Source organism: Quercus lobata, chromosome 11, assembly GCF_001633185.2.
Source record: "Quercus lobata isolate SW786 chromosome 11, ValleyOak3.0 Primary Assembly, whole genome shotgun sequence".
NCBI lineage: Eukaryota > Viridiplantae > Streptophyta > Magnoliopsida > Fagales > Fagaceae > Quercus > Quercus lobata.
The window spans coordinates 14327280-14345705 of record NC_044914.1 but is presented as its reverse complement, the minus strand read 5'-3'; the positions used below and the strand labels follow the sequence as shown (position 1 = coordinate 14345705).

Here is an 18426-nt window from a genome sequence, read left to right as displayed (position 1 = left end):
ATTGTCATGAAACTTAGCATGCATGTTAAGAACATATAGAACATGTAATCCAACGGTTGGATTTTCAAAATATGAATTCAATAATAAGTTATTGGGTGGTGTAACATTTTTAAAGTTAAAAAATGTGTAACTTGAACCTAACCCTATATTTCTCAATTCAATGTGAATTTTGACAAATTTACCGTTAGATTACATTATCTTCATATATTTTTCATGATTAAAAAATTTTAAGGTGATCAAAGATTAATAGCCATGTCATCAATCAATTGTTTAAATTCAAGTTTTAAAAATAATGCATAGAAGATGAGTTAATAGATGAAATGGTAAATTACATCCGATTGTCATGAAACTTAGCATGCATGTTAAGAACATATAGAACATGTAATTCAACGGTTGGATTTTCAAAATATGAATTCAATAATAAGTTATTGGATGGTGTAACATTTTTTTGAGTTACACCAAGTATTGCTTGATCCCAACCCTATATTTCTTAATTCAATGTGAATTTTGACAAATCTACCGTTAGATTACATTATCTTCATATATTTTTCATGATTACAAAATTTCAAGGTGATCAAAGATTAATAGCCATGTCATCAATCAATTATTTAAATTCAAGTTTTTATAGTTTAAAATAATGCATAGAAGATGAGTTTATAGATCAAATGGTAAATTACATCCGATTGTCATGAAACTTAGCATACATGTTAAGAACATATAGAACATGTAATCCAACGGTTGGATTTTCAAAATATGAATTCAATAATAAGTTATTGGGTGATGTAACATTTTTAGAGTTACAAAATGTGTAACTTGAACCCAACCCTATATTTCTCAATTCAATGTGAATTTTGACAAATCTACCGTTAGATTACATTATCTTCATATATTTTTCATGATTAAAAAATTTTAAGGTGATCAAAGATTAATAACCATGTCATCAATCGATTGTTTAAATTCAAGTTTTTATAGTTTAAAATAATGCATAGAAGATAAGTTTATAGATAAAATGGTAAATTACATCTGATTGTCATGAAAATTAGCATGCATTTTAAGAACATATAGAATATGTAATCCAACGGTTGGATTTTCAAAATATGAATTCAATAATAAGTTATTGGATGGTGTAATATTTTTAGAGTTACAAAAGGTGTAACTTGAACCCAACCCTATATTTCTCAATTCAATGTGAATTTTGACAAATCTACCGTTAGATTACATTATCTTCATATATTTTTTATGCATACAAAATTTCAAGGTGATCAAAAATTAAAAGTCATGTCATCAATCAATTGTTTAAATTCAACTTTTTATATTTTAAAATAATGCATAGAAGATGAGTTTATAGATCCAATGGTAAATTACCTCGAATTGTCATGAAAATTGACATGCATGTTAAGAACATATAGAACAAGTAATCCAATGGTTGGATTTTTAAAATATGAATTCAATAATAAGTTATTGGGTGGTGTAACATTTTTTTGAGTTACATCAGGTGTAACTTGAACCCAATCTTATATTTTTTAATTCAATGTGAATTTTGACAAATCTACCGTTAGATTACATTATCTTCATATATTTTTCATGCTTGCAAAATTTTAAGGTGATCAAAGTTTAATAACTATGTCATCAATCAATTGTTTAAATTTAAGTTTTTTATAGTTTAAAATAATGCATAAAAGATGAGTTTATAGATCAAATGGTAAATTACATCCGATTGTCATGAAAATTGGCATGCATGTTAAGACCATATAGAACATGTAATCCAACAGTTGGATTTTAAAAATATGAATTCAATAATAAATTATTGGGTGGTGTAACATTTTTTTGAGTTACATCATGTGTAACTTGAACCCAATCCTATATTTCTTAATTCAATGTGAATTTTAACAAATCTACCTTTAGATTACATTATCTTCATATATTTTTCGTGATTACAAAATTTTAAGGTGATCAAAGATTAATAGCCATGTCATCAATCAATTGTTTAAATTCAAGTTTTTATAGATTAAAATAATGCATAGAAGATGAGTTTATAGATCAAATGGTAAATTATATCCTATTGTTATGAAAATTGGCATGCATGTTAAGAACATATAGAAGATGTAATCCAACAGTTGGATTTTCAAAATATGAATTCAATTATAAGTTATTGGATGGTGTAATATTTTTTAGAGTTACATTAGGTGTAACTTGAAACGAACCCTATATTTTTAAATTCAATATGAATTTTGACAAATCTACCGTTAGATTACATTATCTTCATATATTTATCATGCTTACAAAATTTTAAGGTGATTAAAGATTAATAGGCTTGTCATCAATCAATTGTCTAAATTCAGGTTTTAGTATTTAAAATAACGCATAAAAGATGAGTTTAAAGATCAAATGGTAAATTACATCCGATTGGTATGAAAATTGGCATGCATGTGAAGAACATATAGAACATGTAATCCAATGGTTGGATTTTCAAAATATGATCAATAATAAATTATTGGGTACTGTAACATATTTTTGAGTTCCATCAGGTATAACTTGAACCGAACTCTATATTTTTTTAATTCAATCTGAATTTTGACAAATCTATTGTTAGATTACATTATCTTCATATATTTTTCCTGCTTACAAAATTTCAAGATGATCAAAGATTAATAGCCATGTCATCAATCAATTGTTTAAATTCAAGTTTTTGTAATTTAAAATAATGCATAGAAGATGAGTTTATAGATCAAATAGTAAATTACATCCGATTGTCATAAAAATTGGTATGCAAGTTAAGAACATATAGAACATGTAATCCAACGGTTGGATTTTCAAAATATGTATTCAATAATAAGTTATTAGGTGGTGTAATATTTTTTAGAGTTATATCAGGTGTAACTTGAACCCAACCCTATATTTCTTAATTCAATGTGAATTTTGACAAATCTACCGTTAAATTACATTATCTTCATATATTTTTCATGATTACAAAATTTCAAGGTGGTTAAAGATTAATAGCCATTTCATAAACAGTTGTTCAAATTCAAGTTTTTGTAGTTTAAAATGTAACATTTAGTGACACTTTTCGTTTAAATTTATTTAATTTTCCTTAGAATGGACAATCACATATGTTTAATTGTAATCCTAAAAATAAATAAATTATTATATATAATTAATCAATTAATGTTATATAAAAATTAAGTAACTTTTTAAGTTTATTTATTTAATTAACTAAAATTACTATTTTTTTTCTAGTCATAATTATCACAAAAAGGAAAAAGAAAAAGAAAAAAGCTTAATTAAGGTGACTTTTAACAAAATATAGTATATAATAACGTTTTTGAGGACAAAGAAGTTTTATTTGTACACTCTACAATGTACAGTCATGGTGAACCTTGGTTGGACACGTAATAATTATTTTAATAATTTATTAATATAAAAATAATAAAATACATGTACAAAATTTAACAATTTTAATTAAAATTATATATAAAGAGATTACAACATATTTTAATTAAAGAAAATATGATATTTTTTGTAATTTATTACAAATATGATAAAATATCTTTTATATTATTTAAAAATTTTCAGAAAATTTGGAAAAGATAATGAATTTTTTAACGAATTATGCTATGGGTACAATTTTTGGCACAATTTTGTATCACAACTTGATATATGGTGAGTTGTGATTAGTAAGGATGTGTAATGTCCCTACATGACCCACTGACATAACTTTACTAATCATAACTCACTGTTTGACAAATTATGGTATAAAATTGTACAAAAAAATTGTGTTCTTAACGTAATTCTTTTTTTAACTTCCTTTTTACTTGTTTTCACTCTTCATTTGGCCCCACTCCCCAAAACTTTTTCTCCTCTTTCTTATCTCATTCACGTGTTCCTTTGTCTTGCCTTTTATTCTCTTTAGTTTTTTTTTTTTTTGGTTTTTTTAATATAAATTGTACTCTCTAGTCTTATCAATTAACAAATCCCAAAATTCTCACATACAAAACTTCATCCTCACCGTCAATTCAAAATGATCTCTTTAGCTCTCTATCTCCTTTCTTCTTGTCTTTCTAATAGTCTGATATTTTTCTCCTTTTTCGTCTCTTTCTTCATTTTGGTTAGCTCCAAGAATGCCTACAAAATAGCTCTTCGAAAGTGCATGATTCAACTTCTATTTCAGAAAATCTAATGCCAGCGTAAGTTTGCTCTCTATTTTCCATTACTATATTACTTCATTCTCTCTAATCTCTATCAAATGTGTGTGGTTCTCATTGATTCTAGATTAAAAACTATATATATATATATATATATATAAAAAGGGGTGTGGTTGTCATTGTTTTGTTTTGTATATTTTCACAATATTTTTATAATTAAGTGGTAGGTTGTTATTAGTTGTTATTGTTAGAGAAAAAAATAAATTTTATATTATGATTTATTGTGAAAATATTGTAAACATGACATCTTAAATTTTTTTAATTTCTTTTTGCGCGGGACCCAATTTTTAGGCGCGTTCTAAATTTTTTTGATTTCCTTTTTTTTTTTTTTTTTTACATTATTTTTTATTTGTGCAAACAAAACACTGTTACTCTCTCTTTCTCCTCCCACATACAGACCCACGCCTCTCTACCTCCCAAAAAGACCGGTAAGCTCTCTCTCATCGTTGTCATCGATCCTCTCTCTCTCATCACTCTTCTCTCTCTCATCACTCTTTTTTCTTCTTTCAGGATTAGTATGATATTGATTTCAGGAGGTGTTGGTTTTAGGACATAAATTTTGGGATTGGAGAAGGTAATAGAGTCTTTCCCTTTTGTTTCATGGTTATGCGCAAGAAAAAATAACACAAATTAAAGTTTTTGACTTTGTCTTTGTATGAAACTTACATGTAAAAGTTAATTCCTTTGTGGGTTTGTCTAATCTTTTAGTCAAGTTTTTACATACCCAGTTGGATTTTCTCTTATGGGTCTTTTTTATTTGGATAGATTTAGTTTGTTTCTATGGATTCCCTAAAATTTATTAGGAAAGTGAAATAGAATTGTTTTTTTTTTTTTTTTATTATAAATTTTGTCGGCATTGTGTTTTTAAGACTGAGGCTTTCTTGCATGTGTTTGTTACATTGTTCAATTGGCAGTGTGTAACCTAGGTTTCTTGTCCAAAGGGGTTGAATTGGGGTGAATTTGCATTGGATGGTTTTAGAGTCCATCTATTTCTCTTTAAGCATTCATCAAGTTCAAGCATGCCTTTGTGTTAGAATGTAATGTAATCTCTCTCAATTTATGTCTTTAATAAAACTTATTGAACTTCGAGCTATATTGTATTATTAACAAATTCATTCATAAAAAACTAAAAACAAACAGAAATAAAGTTTCTCTTCCTTTATAGGTGTCGAATCCTTTCATAGGTGTGTATAAAGGATATTGTTTGTCTAAAGATGCTGAGGAGCACCTTGTACTGATGTGGGCTACCATATATATATATATATATATATATATATTTGTGTTTTAAAATTATTTAGCTTTTAGGGGCAACATGTTTGGCTTCTTTGTTCAACAACCACAGTTGCCCTCGTAGTAGAATGCCAAAATCTTTACCATTTTATATAACTGCATCATCAAGGTCTCACACTGAGATTGCCCCTTAAATACTTCCACACTTCCGTTTTACTTAAGATAAGTGGCCATAGAAAATGTCTGAAACTTGGTCTAGAGTTAGAAATTGCTTTTAAATATTTGTCTCTTTAACTGATTTGTCAAGTTTTTGGAAGTTGCCGTTTGTGTTCTGCTTTAGCTTATTGACCTTTTTTCATGGCATTGTGGCCTTTGTTATTGCAAGAGATTTTTCTAATTGCTCTCTATCATAATTTTCAGCTTCTAAGTGGGTCAAGGGGAAGCAATTGGAAGAAGTTGTGGCCATTAAAAACACGTGAGTTCTGCCAATATATGATTTGTTGCTCAGTTCATCTTGTCTGTGATTTGGGTTTTCTCATATATGCTTGTTTATCCACACATTTTCTTGGCTTAGCTACTACCTATATGTGGTTTGCTTGTTTGTTCTTATGCTTGAAATGATTTGTGTTTTGGATAGCCAATATTTGGTGCTGTTGCAGGCCATATAGGAAAGGGACATTTGTTGTGCACATAAACTGTAACTTGATATGTAGATACACTCCCTACAATATTGTTTTCAATTACATCAACATGGTCAATTCTAGTTAGGAACCATAACTCATTGAAATTAAAAGGGAAATAGAAACAAAAGCACACACCAATTTTATTGTGATGGCTGAGTTTTTTTTTTTTTTTTAATGGTAGTGGCTGTGTTTTTGTGTAAATGGTGGTGACTGTGTTTTTTTGTTTAATGGTGGTGACTGTGTTTTTTTGTTTAATGGTGGTGGTGGGTTTTTTGTTTATGGTAGTGGCTGAGTTTTTTGTTTAATGTTGGTGGTGGGTTTTTTGTTTATGGTAGTGGCTGAGTTTTTTGTTTAATGTTGGTGGTGGGTTTTTTGTTTATTGTGATGGTTGGATTTTTTGTTTATGGTAGTGGCTGAGTTTTTGTGTTAATGGTGGTGGCTGTGTTTTTTGTTTAATGGTGGTGGTGGGTTTTTGTTTATGGTAGTGGTTGGGTTTTTGTATTAATGGTGGTGGTTGTGCTTTTTGTTTAATGGTGGTGGTTGGCTTTTCTGTTTATGGTAGTGGCTAGGTTTTTGTGTTGATGGCGGTGGCTGAGTTTTTTGTTTATTGTGATGGCTGGGTTTTTGTAAATGGTGGTGGCTAGTTTTTTATTTATTTATTTATTTATTTATTTTATTTTATTTTTTTTTAATTTTTTTAATAGTGTTGGTTGGATTTTTTATTCGTTGTGGTGGTTGGGTTTTTGTTTTGGATTTCACTTTATTTGTTTTGTTTTAAATTGGGATTTTTCTGCATTCTTTATGATTCTCCATGGTTTGTAATGGGGGTTTGGTTTTTATTTGATGAGAGTGTTGTGGGTCTTCTTTCTTTGATAGTGATGTTGTATTATGATTATTTTGTCTAGTTAGTTATTGGGTTTTTTGTGGACATTTTTTGCATTGTCTTACTAATAATATATATATATTTTTTGGTATTACATCTTACCAGGGATATAGGTTAGCAATCTAGTTTGTTATTGATGTATTTTCCTTTTTTACTTGTGCAGATATGGGATTGGTGGCAAAAAGATGGCTTTTGTGGGACTATTTGAACTCAAATAATTTTCTATAAAGTTTGGAAGCTAAGACATCATTTGTATATAAATGGTTGTAATTACTTTGTGAACATCTTTATTGCATTTTGAGATTGTATGGATTTATTTATTTATTTATGGATTTGGTTAGAAATGAATGGACGTCTTTTTATTTTATTTTTTATTTATTTATGGATTTGATTAGAAGTGAACAGGTTAAAGTAATGGAAAGTAAATGTAAAGAATATTAATAAAAAAAAAATTGGTGACGATAATTTTCGTCGCCATATCTGACTAAATAAAAAAAAAAAAAAAAAAAAATCGGTGACACAAAATTTCGTCACCTAATCTATTGAAATTGGAAAAAAAAATAAATTTGGTGACGAAATATTCCGTCACTGAAAATAAGGTTTAGTGACGAAAATATTAGGTGATGAAAAATTTTCGTCACCCATCATTTTTTATTGGTGACGAAAAAATTTCATCACCTATCATTTTTTTATTGGTGACGAAACATTTTCGTCACCAATACATTCTGTGACGGAGCTTAGGTGACGAATGCTGTTTCGTCACCATTTCGTCACCATATGTATTCGGTGACGAAATAAGGACGTATTGTGACGAAATGTTTCATCACCATAGTCCACATTTGTTGTAGTGGTAGTAGCATTGATTTTAAAGCCTTAGTACTGGAGTACATGCCCAAAGGGAGCCTTAAGAAGTGGTTGTATTCTCATAACCAAGAATTGGATATGCTACAAAGATTGAACATGATGATAGATGTTGCATCATCATTGGAGTATCTCCATCATGGTTGTCATGTACCTGTTGTTCATTGTGATTTGAAGCCCAACAATATTCTCCTAAGCAAAGATATGGTTGCACATGTGAGAGACTTTGGCATTTCAAAATTCTTAGGCAACAAAGACTCTATGACAAACTATGAAGTTGGCCACTATTGGCTACATGGCACCAGGTAACATTTCTAGTTTACAATTCAATTTTATGTTTACAAACACACACATATAAACTCAAATTTGTCTCAAAAAAGTATTGAGCATTTTTCTTTTTACTATCAAGTAACGATATTGGATACTTTCTAACAATAAATTTCAATCAAACTTGTAGAGTATGGATCACAAAGGATCATTTCCACACGCAGCGACATGTATAGTTATGGCATTTTGTTGATGGAAACATTCACAAGAAAGAATCCAATAGATGAAATGTTTGTTGGAGAAATGAGCCTAAAAGGTTGGACAAAACAGGCACTACCTGATTCAGTAATTGAAGTTATAGATGTTAATTTGCTAAAGAGAGGCGAAAAGAATTTTAATGCTAAGTTGGATTGTATGTTGTTCATTATGAAATTGGCTATGGATTGCTCAACAATGGCACCTGAAGAAGGGTTAAACATGAGAGTTGTTGTAACAACACTCAAAAATATCAAATTGAAGTTTTTGAAGGACGTTGGAGCAGATTAACAACAGGAAATTAAGAAATTTCTCTATATTTTTTCCTTGTTTGTGATTAGAGTAATGCTGAAGGATGTATGATTGACTATATATACTAGCTTGTAACCCCATGCATGAATACACTTAAATATATACAATTAGATGCATAATATGATTCATATATATAATTAAATACTATTAATAGTCATTTTTATATTTTATTAGCTCTTTAAAAAAATTTTATAAGGATATTATTAGGTATAAAATGCAAATTTTCCATTTAATTTTATTGTGAAGCATTTATTTATTTATTTATTTTTACAATTCATTTATTCTAGACTCTTTGGTTTTTGAACTTAATAACTCACTAGGATGAATATTTATGATGTAGTACCATATTTGATTCTAAAATTAAAAAATAAAATTATTTAAGAATAAATAATTTAGGACATATGACATAAAATTAGAAATCTAATTTGAAATTCTAATTTGAGTTTCTCTCAACTTAACCTATTATTATATATATAGATATAGATTGGAGGCATTAATTTGCCCTTGACTATATATATTAGAGGCATTAATTTACCCTATAATGATAGTAGATAATTATTATAAACTTCTGGGTAGAACTCATTTTTGAAAATTGGCTTATAAGGATAGGGTGTCTAAGAACTAATAACCACATAGTTAAATTTATATTTAATTCATGTAAAATATTAGGATGATAACAATAATGCAAGGACTCAAAGTTAACAACCAAATGTTCTACTCTAGTTTAGTATGTTAAATCACATAGGAAAAAACGATAGGATGATGCTTTTTATTAATCGGTAACAAGTACAATAGATTAAAAATCCATTAATCCACCCCCCCCCACCCCGGCGAGAAAAAAAAAAAAATCCATTATATAGTTTCTCCAAAAAAAAAAAAATCATTATATATATATATATATATATATAAAGAAGCAGTTGAAATGGGAAGAGTGAGAGGACAAAATTAGATTCAAATCCAAACCTGGAAAATGAAAACGAGTGAAAAAATAGGTCAATCCAAACCCAACTTACTAAAATGATAGGTTAGGTTGATTCTCACCATTCTCAGTTATTTTCAATCATACTCTCAAAATATTCTCTCTTTGATTCTTACATTCTCAGTTATTTTATTTTTCAGTCTTCTTAATTTTTCTCTTTCTCCGAGTCAATAAAGGGCCAATCTTCCTCATGTTTTCACGTACAATTATTCAGCCAAAAAAAAAAAAAAAATCATTAATTATTAATAATAATAATAATTAAAAAAAAAAAAAAAAAGAGAGTAGAAAACCAGACCGTCCTCCTAAACCAGGTTCTTCTCTAATAAATCACTAGCAAATTTGTAGAGGACCCGGAAATTTTCTGGGTCGGATCATTATGTTTTTTTCGAATATTTAGTAAAAGAATACAATCCACAGTCTGAGTCTGGAGTCTGGTCTCACTGCAGTTCTTTGCAGGGAATACGTCACAGTTTTGTGGCGTGAATGCGTGACCCATTCTTCGCATTTCTCTTTCTGCCTCACTTCACTCCTTCACAGTTTCGGTAAGCTGTTATGCTCACTTTTTATTTATTTATTTGAATATGGTATGGTGCCTTTGATTTTTGTGAACTTGGGTTTTGAAAACTATGATTCATTCATTTTGTTATTTCTTTTTGCTGAATTTATTTGTGATTTAGGAATATGTTCTGCTTTATGAATTGGGCAGTGCTTTTGTTTGTGTGTTTTAGGTTATGACTTGTGATTTCATCTTTTTATTTTGCTTTAGATTAAGTTGGTACAGTGTGAATCTAGGAGAACTTTTGTTTGTTTGTATTTAATGAATCAAGTGAGATATTATATCATGATAAGCTCTATATAACAAAATACACAGTAGCAATTCTCTCTGACAAAAAAAATCTTCCAATTGAATGACCTTGCAATTCTCTGAATACATTTATGGTAGATAGCAGCAGCCCACGCTTCAACTTATCAATACCCACTTGAGAACTTAATCCCAAGAACATGCTAATTGGTGAAACTGACACAAATGCATAAGGTTGCTCTGAATTTTATGTGTGAAAAGAACACTCGAAGAACAAATGATCATGACTCTGTTTAAAGTTTCTATAGAAAAAGAATATGATATCACCCTCATATCCCTGTTTAAGAGTGTTTAGGAGTACAAAGAGGGTGCCAAAACAATTTATCCCCATTTGCTATCTCATGTTTAACTTGAATCTTATTCTGAGCATAAGAACATGAAAGCGTACTTGAGTTAGAGGGGATCCAGTGAACATAATCAACACATGCTATTCTAGCTTGGGGATAGATCAAGTTATCTTCTTGAAGAGTACTTGAGACTTTAGCATCAAAACTATACACTGCTTCAAATACCAATCTGAATACAAACTTTGGAAATGAAGCACCTTTAGAATTCCAGTTACCATGACAAAGTACAAGTCTTACTCCATTACCAATAGAATGGCTAAACGAAGGTTTAACCATGTCTCTAAGCTTTAGTATCTTCCTCCAACCCCATGAGCAACTATTGGGTATGTGGACATACTAAAAGTTTTTGCCTTGTAAGAGGTAGGTGTGCACCCATGCGACCCACAAGGAACCTGCATCTATAAAAAGATCCCATATATGCTTAGTAACATCAATCCTATTCCAGTCCTAGAGCTTTGTAAGCCCCAATCCTCCTGATCCAGGAGAGAAGTCCACATCTCATGTTACTTGACTCTAGGGACCATAGAATGAGCACCTGTCCACAAAAATCTGTTGAAGCACCTTTTGATCTTTTTGAAGACTTTAACTAGAAGAATGAAGATATTTGTCCATTAAACTTGTATACCTCCCTGCAAAAGAAAGTTTTCTGGCACACAAGGAATTTATTCTAGCTGAAATCTTTGCAATTATAGGCTTGCAGTCACTACAAGACAGTTTTCCAGATATCAAATGCTAGCCTAAATATCTAAGATGCAGTTGGGCTTCAACAAACTGCAAGCAAACTTTGTACCTTCAAATTCCCCACTAAAGAAGGCTTCACTCTTGCCAATATTGGCTTGAAGACATGAAAGAATTTTGAATTTGTCGAACACATTTTTAATGATGCTGACAGAGCCTAGGTCAGCACTAGTAAAGACGATCTTATTATCACCAAAACATAAAATGTTTAATTGGAGCTTTTCACATCTAGGATGAAACTTGAAGCCTACTGCTTTTATAGCTCTAGACATCATGAGCTTCCTAAAGCCTCCATCGCAATAACAAACAAATAGGGGGACAAAGGATCAGGCCTTCTCAATCCTTTGCCACCCTTGACATACCGCACAAGACTATCATTAAAGACAACAGAGAACTTAGGTGAAGTGATGCAAACCTCAACTCAATGCACAAAATTTTCAGGAATAATGCAGGCAGACAAGCACCTCAGAAAAAGGTTCCAGTCCACCCAGTCATCAGCCTTCATTAGGTCTACTTTAATAGCTCATCTGCCTGGTCCCTCTTCTTTATGATAGCAGTTCACCAATTCCTGAGCCTGCATGAGAATGTCTTTGCCATGCTATGACCTGGAATAATATCTGAACAGGACTAACGACATCTAATAAGCCAATTTTAATGTGTTAGCTAATATTTTTGTACACTTGTAGATAATGTTGCAGCAAGAGATGCGTGTAAACTTCCCCATTCTAGAAGGATTTGGGACCTTAGGGACCATGGATATAGTGTGGAATTAACCTCACAGAATAGTTTACCTGAGGAAAAGGAGTTGACAGCAGCAAGCATATCCTCTCTATTGTTTTCCACGCATGCTTGAAAAAATGAGCAGAATAGCCATCTGGACTGAGGGCTTTGTCCCATTTCATTGAAAATATAGACCACTTAATTTCATCAACTGTAACATCCCTTTGAAGCACTTGCTTTTTATGCTCATGAATACCATCTAGTATGATCTGTGAAAGGCTCTCCAATTTTCTTTCATCTGTCCTTGCAAGATACCCAAGCAATTTGTGGTAGTAACTAATAGCCAACTCTTGAACTATGAGGATCCTCCACTCTCATTCTTTTTTATTCATATAAGCACCTAATTTGATTTTTTGCATTCCTAACATTCAGAATTCCGTGTAAGTATGCTGTTTTGGGCCCAGCAGTACTTAAACCTATGAAACAATGAAGCTTCTCCTTATCTTTCTGTAATAGTGCCTGCTGACCTAGGAGGAGAAGTCTTCTTTGTACATCCTCTAGATCCTCTCTAGCTTTTTGGACTTTTAGTGGAAGACCACCAAAAAATTTCTGGTTCAACTTCTTCAGCTCAACATTAAGCAACTTCATCTTCCTGCACAATCTGAACATGGGAACGCCATTAATATCTTTGCTCCAAACAGCTCTAGTTATTTACTTATGCTCCCTATTCCCTACTCCCTTAGTTGCTTCTTGCTTTCTGGTGCAAGAAACTTAGGATGATCTGTCCAGAAATCAAAGAACTTGAATGGCTTTGTGCCATAACTGATGACATTATAAGCAGAAGCATAGTCTGAAACAACTGGCAAAATGAATCCAATCCCAGTATGGGGAAGACAGTCAAACCAATAACAATTATAAAACACTCTGTTTAACATCCTGTATAGAAATTGATCATCCTTCCTTTTTGGACCAAGTGTATAGTGCATCAATGTAAGGATGATACCTAAAACCTCTAGCTCCTGAAATCCTTGAGAAAACTCATCCTCAAACAAAGAAGATTTCTAACCCTAAATCTCTCCCCGCACCCCTTTCATAGTTTAAAATCATCACCAAGCACCCTGCGCTTCTTACACACAAGACATTTCAGGTTACATAAATCAGACCATAGAAGGCTTCTTGTATCTCCATTATTGAAACCATAAATGAAAGAAGCAGAAAAAGACTGCCCCTTAACCATAGTGATTTCACAATGAAATACTTGATGAGAGCTATGGACAAATTTTACCTCAATAGCATCATAATTCCAACAAAACCAGATCTGCCAAGCTCATGGAAATCATAATTGTTAATGAATCCCCAATTAGGAACAATGCAATCTTTAATACATAAAGCCTTGTCAACCTTAACCATTTCAACTGCGCAAAAAGCTAACAGAAGCTATCACTTCCTTCTGTTTATGCAATTATGCTTTGTACTTGAAGGATTAATTACACTTGTCTCATATTATTTTGCTTGTTTAAGATTTATTGTTGACTATGTTTCTTATAAAATTGTGAAAGTTTGTTTAAAAATGATTTAAATTTCTAAAAATATTTTTAGTTATCATTGTTAGTAATACAAATTTATTTTATTTATTATTAATTTAATTAATCATTAACTTAGTTATGATGTCATCCCAATTTAAATAACATTTTTAGACTGGTTGTTTGGTCTGGTTTTAAAACATTGGCACCTGAGCCAAAGGAAGCAAAAGAAGTGGCATGTGAGTTTCTATAACATATAACAGAATAAAACAACATGGTAACTCTACGAAGGTTACCTGAATGCCTGCAATTATGTCAGAGTCAGATGCGCTTAAGTGCGCTTAGGCTCCAAGAGGCTTAAGTGCGCTCCAACACAGCCAATATGTAAAGACTTAAAGACTCTGCGTGTTAATGGTTCAATTTTTGCCAAAGAAAGAGTTGGCCTAACATAGCATTTCAATATAAGTGAACTCATCCAAGAAATTCTTATTATTTATTTACACAAAGAATGCAATCACAAGCCTACGCACAATACAGGCCTGGGATTCACTTTTGAGTTTTGGCTTTTTTATATATCATGTGTTCATTCATATTAATAAATTTGCTGTTCATTGCTAACTTGTTTGCTTATATTTGAGGATTAATTGTTTCAATGATGTAGCAGATGTTGGAGGTATGATTGAGTAGATGTAGCAGATGTTAAAAGTTAAAACACTATGACTGTGAGATGGCCAAGACTTTTGACACCGACGCACCTTTCTCAAATTATTCGAAACCAGAAAAACCCATTAACGGCACTTCAAATCTTCAAGGAAGCCAAATACAAGTACCCCAGTTACTGTCATAATGGTCCAGTCTATGCCACCATCATTGGCATCCTTGGAAATGATGGTCAGATTTGTGAGATGAAAGAGGTGATTGATTGGATGAAAGAGGACTCATGTGAATGCAAGGATTCTGTCTTTGTTAATGCAATCAAAACCTATGCAAGAGCTGGATTGCTAGATGAAGCAATCTCTCTTTTTAAAAGAATTCCTCAGTTCAACTGCGTGAATAAGACAGAATCTTTCAATACCCTGTTGCAGATATTGGTCAATGAATCTAAGCTTGAAGCTGCTCATCGTTTGTTCTTAGAGAGCTCTTATGGGTGGGAAGTGAAGTCTCGAATTAGATCTTTGAACTTGCTCATGGATGCTCTGTGCCAGAGGGGTCGTTCTGATCTTGCATTGCAAATCTTCTTAGAGATGAATTATCAAGGTTGCTATCCAAATAAGGAAAGCTATCAGATTCTAATGAAAGGGTTGTGTAAAGATGGGAGGATGAATGAGGCCACACATTTGTTGTATTCAATGTTTTGGAGGATCTCTCAGAAGGGTAGTGGTGAGGATATTGTAGTCTATAGAACCTTGTTATATGCATTATGTGATAATCAGCAAGTTGAAAAGGCTATGGAAATTCTTGGTAAGATTTTAAGGAAGGGGCTGAAGGCTCCTAAGCGCTGTTTCCAGCATCTTGATCTCAGTCAGTGTAGTAGTGGTGAAGATATAGAAGGCACCAAGCGCTTGATTAATGAGGCTTTGATCAGAGGTGGGATTCCCAGTTTGGCTAGTTATAGTGCTATGGCTATTGATCTTTACAATGAGGGTAAGATTAGTGAAGCTAACAAAGTTATCATTCAAATGAAAGAAAGAGGATTTAGGCCAACAAACTTAATTTTTGAAGCCAAGATTGCAGCATTGTGTATGGGAGGGAATGTTGATGCTGCAGTGAAGGTAATTGAAGAGGAAATGGAGGGAAATTGTGTACCAAATGTTATGGCATATAATATTGTGCTGAAAGGATTGTGTAATGAGAGGAAATCAGTGCTTGCTGTTGGGTATTTGAAGAATATGGCTAAGAAATTGGGTTGCAATGCAGACAAGGAAACTTACAGCATTGTAATTGATGGGTTATATCGTGAAAGTAGATATCTTGAAGCAAGTCAAGTGTTGCAGGAGATGTTAATAAAATCATATTGGCCTTGTGTTGATACTTATAATATACTTATCAGGGGTCTTTGCTCTGTGGGCAGGCAATACGAAGCTGTTTTGTGGTTAGAGGAGATGATTAGCCAGGGTATGAAGCCAGAACTTTCTGTATGGAACTCGTTGGTAGCTTCTGTATGTTCCAACATGGTTGACATTGAGGTGTGCTCTCAGACATTTAAGTAGATTATTAGATTCTGGTTGTTCATGTTGGAGAAGTCATAATGGTGTAACCATTTTTATAGTCATATTTTTCTTTCTCAATTGCGTAGTATCTGAACATAATGAGGAGGATTTTTCAGTTGAGAGATACACAATCTGAAAAATTCATTTTTCATGAATAAAATATGTCACACTGTTATCTATTTTAGGCAGCAACTATTCACAGGAAGTCTCTCACTGGATATTAGGCGTATTTTAGACAAATTTGATAGAAAGTTTTTACTTAAAATTTGCACGAGTCTTCAAACTCCTTTGGAAGAAATGGGATTCATCCAATGCTAGAGGTCTTAGGTTTTGGATCTCTTCCATTGCATTGCCATAATAATAATAATAATAATAATAATAATAATAATAATAATAATAATAATAATAATAATAATAATAATAATTATTATTATTATTATTATTATTATTATTTTATTTTGATAAGTAACAAATTTTTTTCAAAAAAACAGATACCAAGTATATCGGGAGTGTACTCATGATGAAGTTCAATCAAACTCTCAAACTACAGTGCTCGAACGTATCTAAAAGAGTAAAACAAGGCGGAGAATGAAAAGCAACACTCCAATCTAACAAGATACAAAAGAAGAAGGCTTTAACTTCAAGGATAGTCCGTACACATACTCAAAACTTCCGGCATTCCATTCTTGCCAAATACACCACAAGATGCAATGTGGCATAGCCTTCCAAAAGCCTATATTTCTATGCCTTCCAAAAGAACCCTGCCAACCTACGAACATATCAATAACCCTCTTTGGCATAACCCATTGGAATCCAAATAAACAAAACACCGTTGTCCACAGCGCGTATGCAATTGGACAATAATAATAATAATAATAAATATAAATATAAACATAGAGATTAAAGATATGAGCAATTGTAAAGTTAGAATGAAATTGTGGCAAAAAAACAAAATAGGCTAAAATGCATTTTACACACCAGAAGTTTTGGGGTTGATTCTAAATTGGTCATTTGAGTTATTGTGGTTGTTAACCAAATAATAAATGAATACTTTCCATCATTTTATCAAACGTGGTGTTTATGATTGATGTTTTGGTTCTTTCTTTGTTGAATTTAGATTTAAGAAGTGTTCTTTTTTGATAAGCTTTAAGAAGTATTCTTTTGCATGTGAATGGGTGCTGCTTTTAAGAAAAGGGCCGTGCTTTTAATTTTGTAAGTTATGATCCGCTCTCATTATATTGCTTTAAATATAATCTCTTTGGTTATTTTATTTATTATTTATTATTATTATTATTTTTTTTTTATGTTACAATGTGAAACTTGGAATTCTGTTTCTTTATGAAACTATGCTTTTGTACTTGAAGGATTAATTACACTTATCCTATTAGTTTGCTTATTTATGATTTAGTATTATGGCTTCTTCTTTTTTTCTTTTTTTTTCATCTTAAATCTCAATAAGTTTTGGCACCTAAGGGAAGTGACCACTGCTTCATGAGGTTCAATATTTATCCTATATAAGTTGTGAAAGTATCTTTAAAGATTGTTTAAATTTCTTTAGGTATAGATTTGGTCAACATGGCTAATTTTTACAAATTTATCCTATTTAAATTGTTATTAATTATTTGAACCCCAATCCAACCTTAAAATCTTTTTACCTTCGGAGTTTTTTGTTTGCTTTGGTTTTTAAAAAATTGACTCCCTAGCTAGTGGGGGTAAAGGAATTTGCTTGTGAGTTTCTATAACATATGGATTCATCTTTTTATCTTTTTGATTCTCTTATTTTTATCTGGTTCTTAAGAAGAAAAAATAGGAACAAAAGTAGTACCAAGTGCATAAAGCACCCATTTTTGCAAGGTTTGGGAGAGGTGATTGGTAGGAAACCATACCTCCTACCCTTTTTTTTTTTTTTTGGTAAGGCTGACTCCCTAAAATCATATCAAAAAAAGGAGAAGATAAAACATAAGAGAGATTTTGGAAGGATTGGAAGAGTAAAATAGGCCAAGATATCTTGTCAATATCTGAAATTTTGGATACAATTTTTTATGTGAGTTGTCATTTCCATACATTTTTCTATACTTATTTCAGAGCTTATGAACGGAGAACTTTCTTTGAACTTAAATTGAAGTTAGCAATTATTATAATAGTCATATTTACTATTGGAATGCTTATGTCTTCTGTGAAAATTTTCTACTTCGTAAAATTGAAGCTTATACAAAACTAACACATGCATATGGGCAGTCTGGTTAGGGGAAAACTATGGTGGTGTTAAATTACATTACTCACATCTTTCATGTGTTCTTTTAAGGCCTCTAAATGAATATTTTATTGAAAACAGCAGTGCTGTAGTTTTGCTT

The 18426-nt window shown here is 31.5% G+C and overlaps 1 protein-coding gene and 1 long non-coding RNA gene across 2 annotated transcripts; both read left to right on the top strand.

The window, feature by feature from the left end:
* The first annotated feature begins 4566 nt into the window (after positions 1-4566).
* On the top strand, positions 4567-7326 carry LOC115966231. The gene is made up of 4 exons (XR_004086367.1): positions 4567-4630; positions 4713-4776; positions 5853-5907; positions 7162-7326. It is a non-coding gene; the product is annotated as an uncharacterized LOC115966231 (long non-coding RNA).
* Positions 7327-9984: 2658 nt separating this feature from the next.
* LOC115967538 (pentatricopeptide repeat-containing protein At1g05600-like) lies at positions 9985-16234 on the top strand. The gene is made up of 2 exons (XM_031086655.1): positions 9985-10214; positions 14527-16234. The coding sequence occupies exon 2, from the start codon at positions 14579-14581 to the stop codon at positions 16070-16072; it is 1494 nt and encodes a 497-aa protein (XP_030942515.1). The 5' UTR covers positions 9985-10214; positions 14527-14578; the 3' UTR covers positions 16073-16234.
* Positions 16235-18426: the final 2192 nt, after the last annotated feature.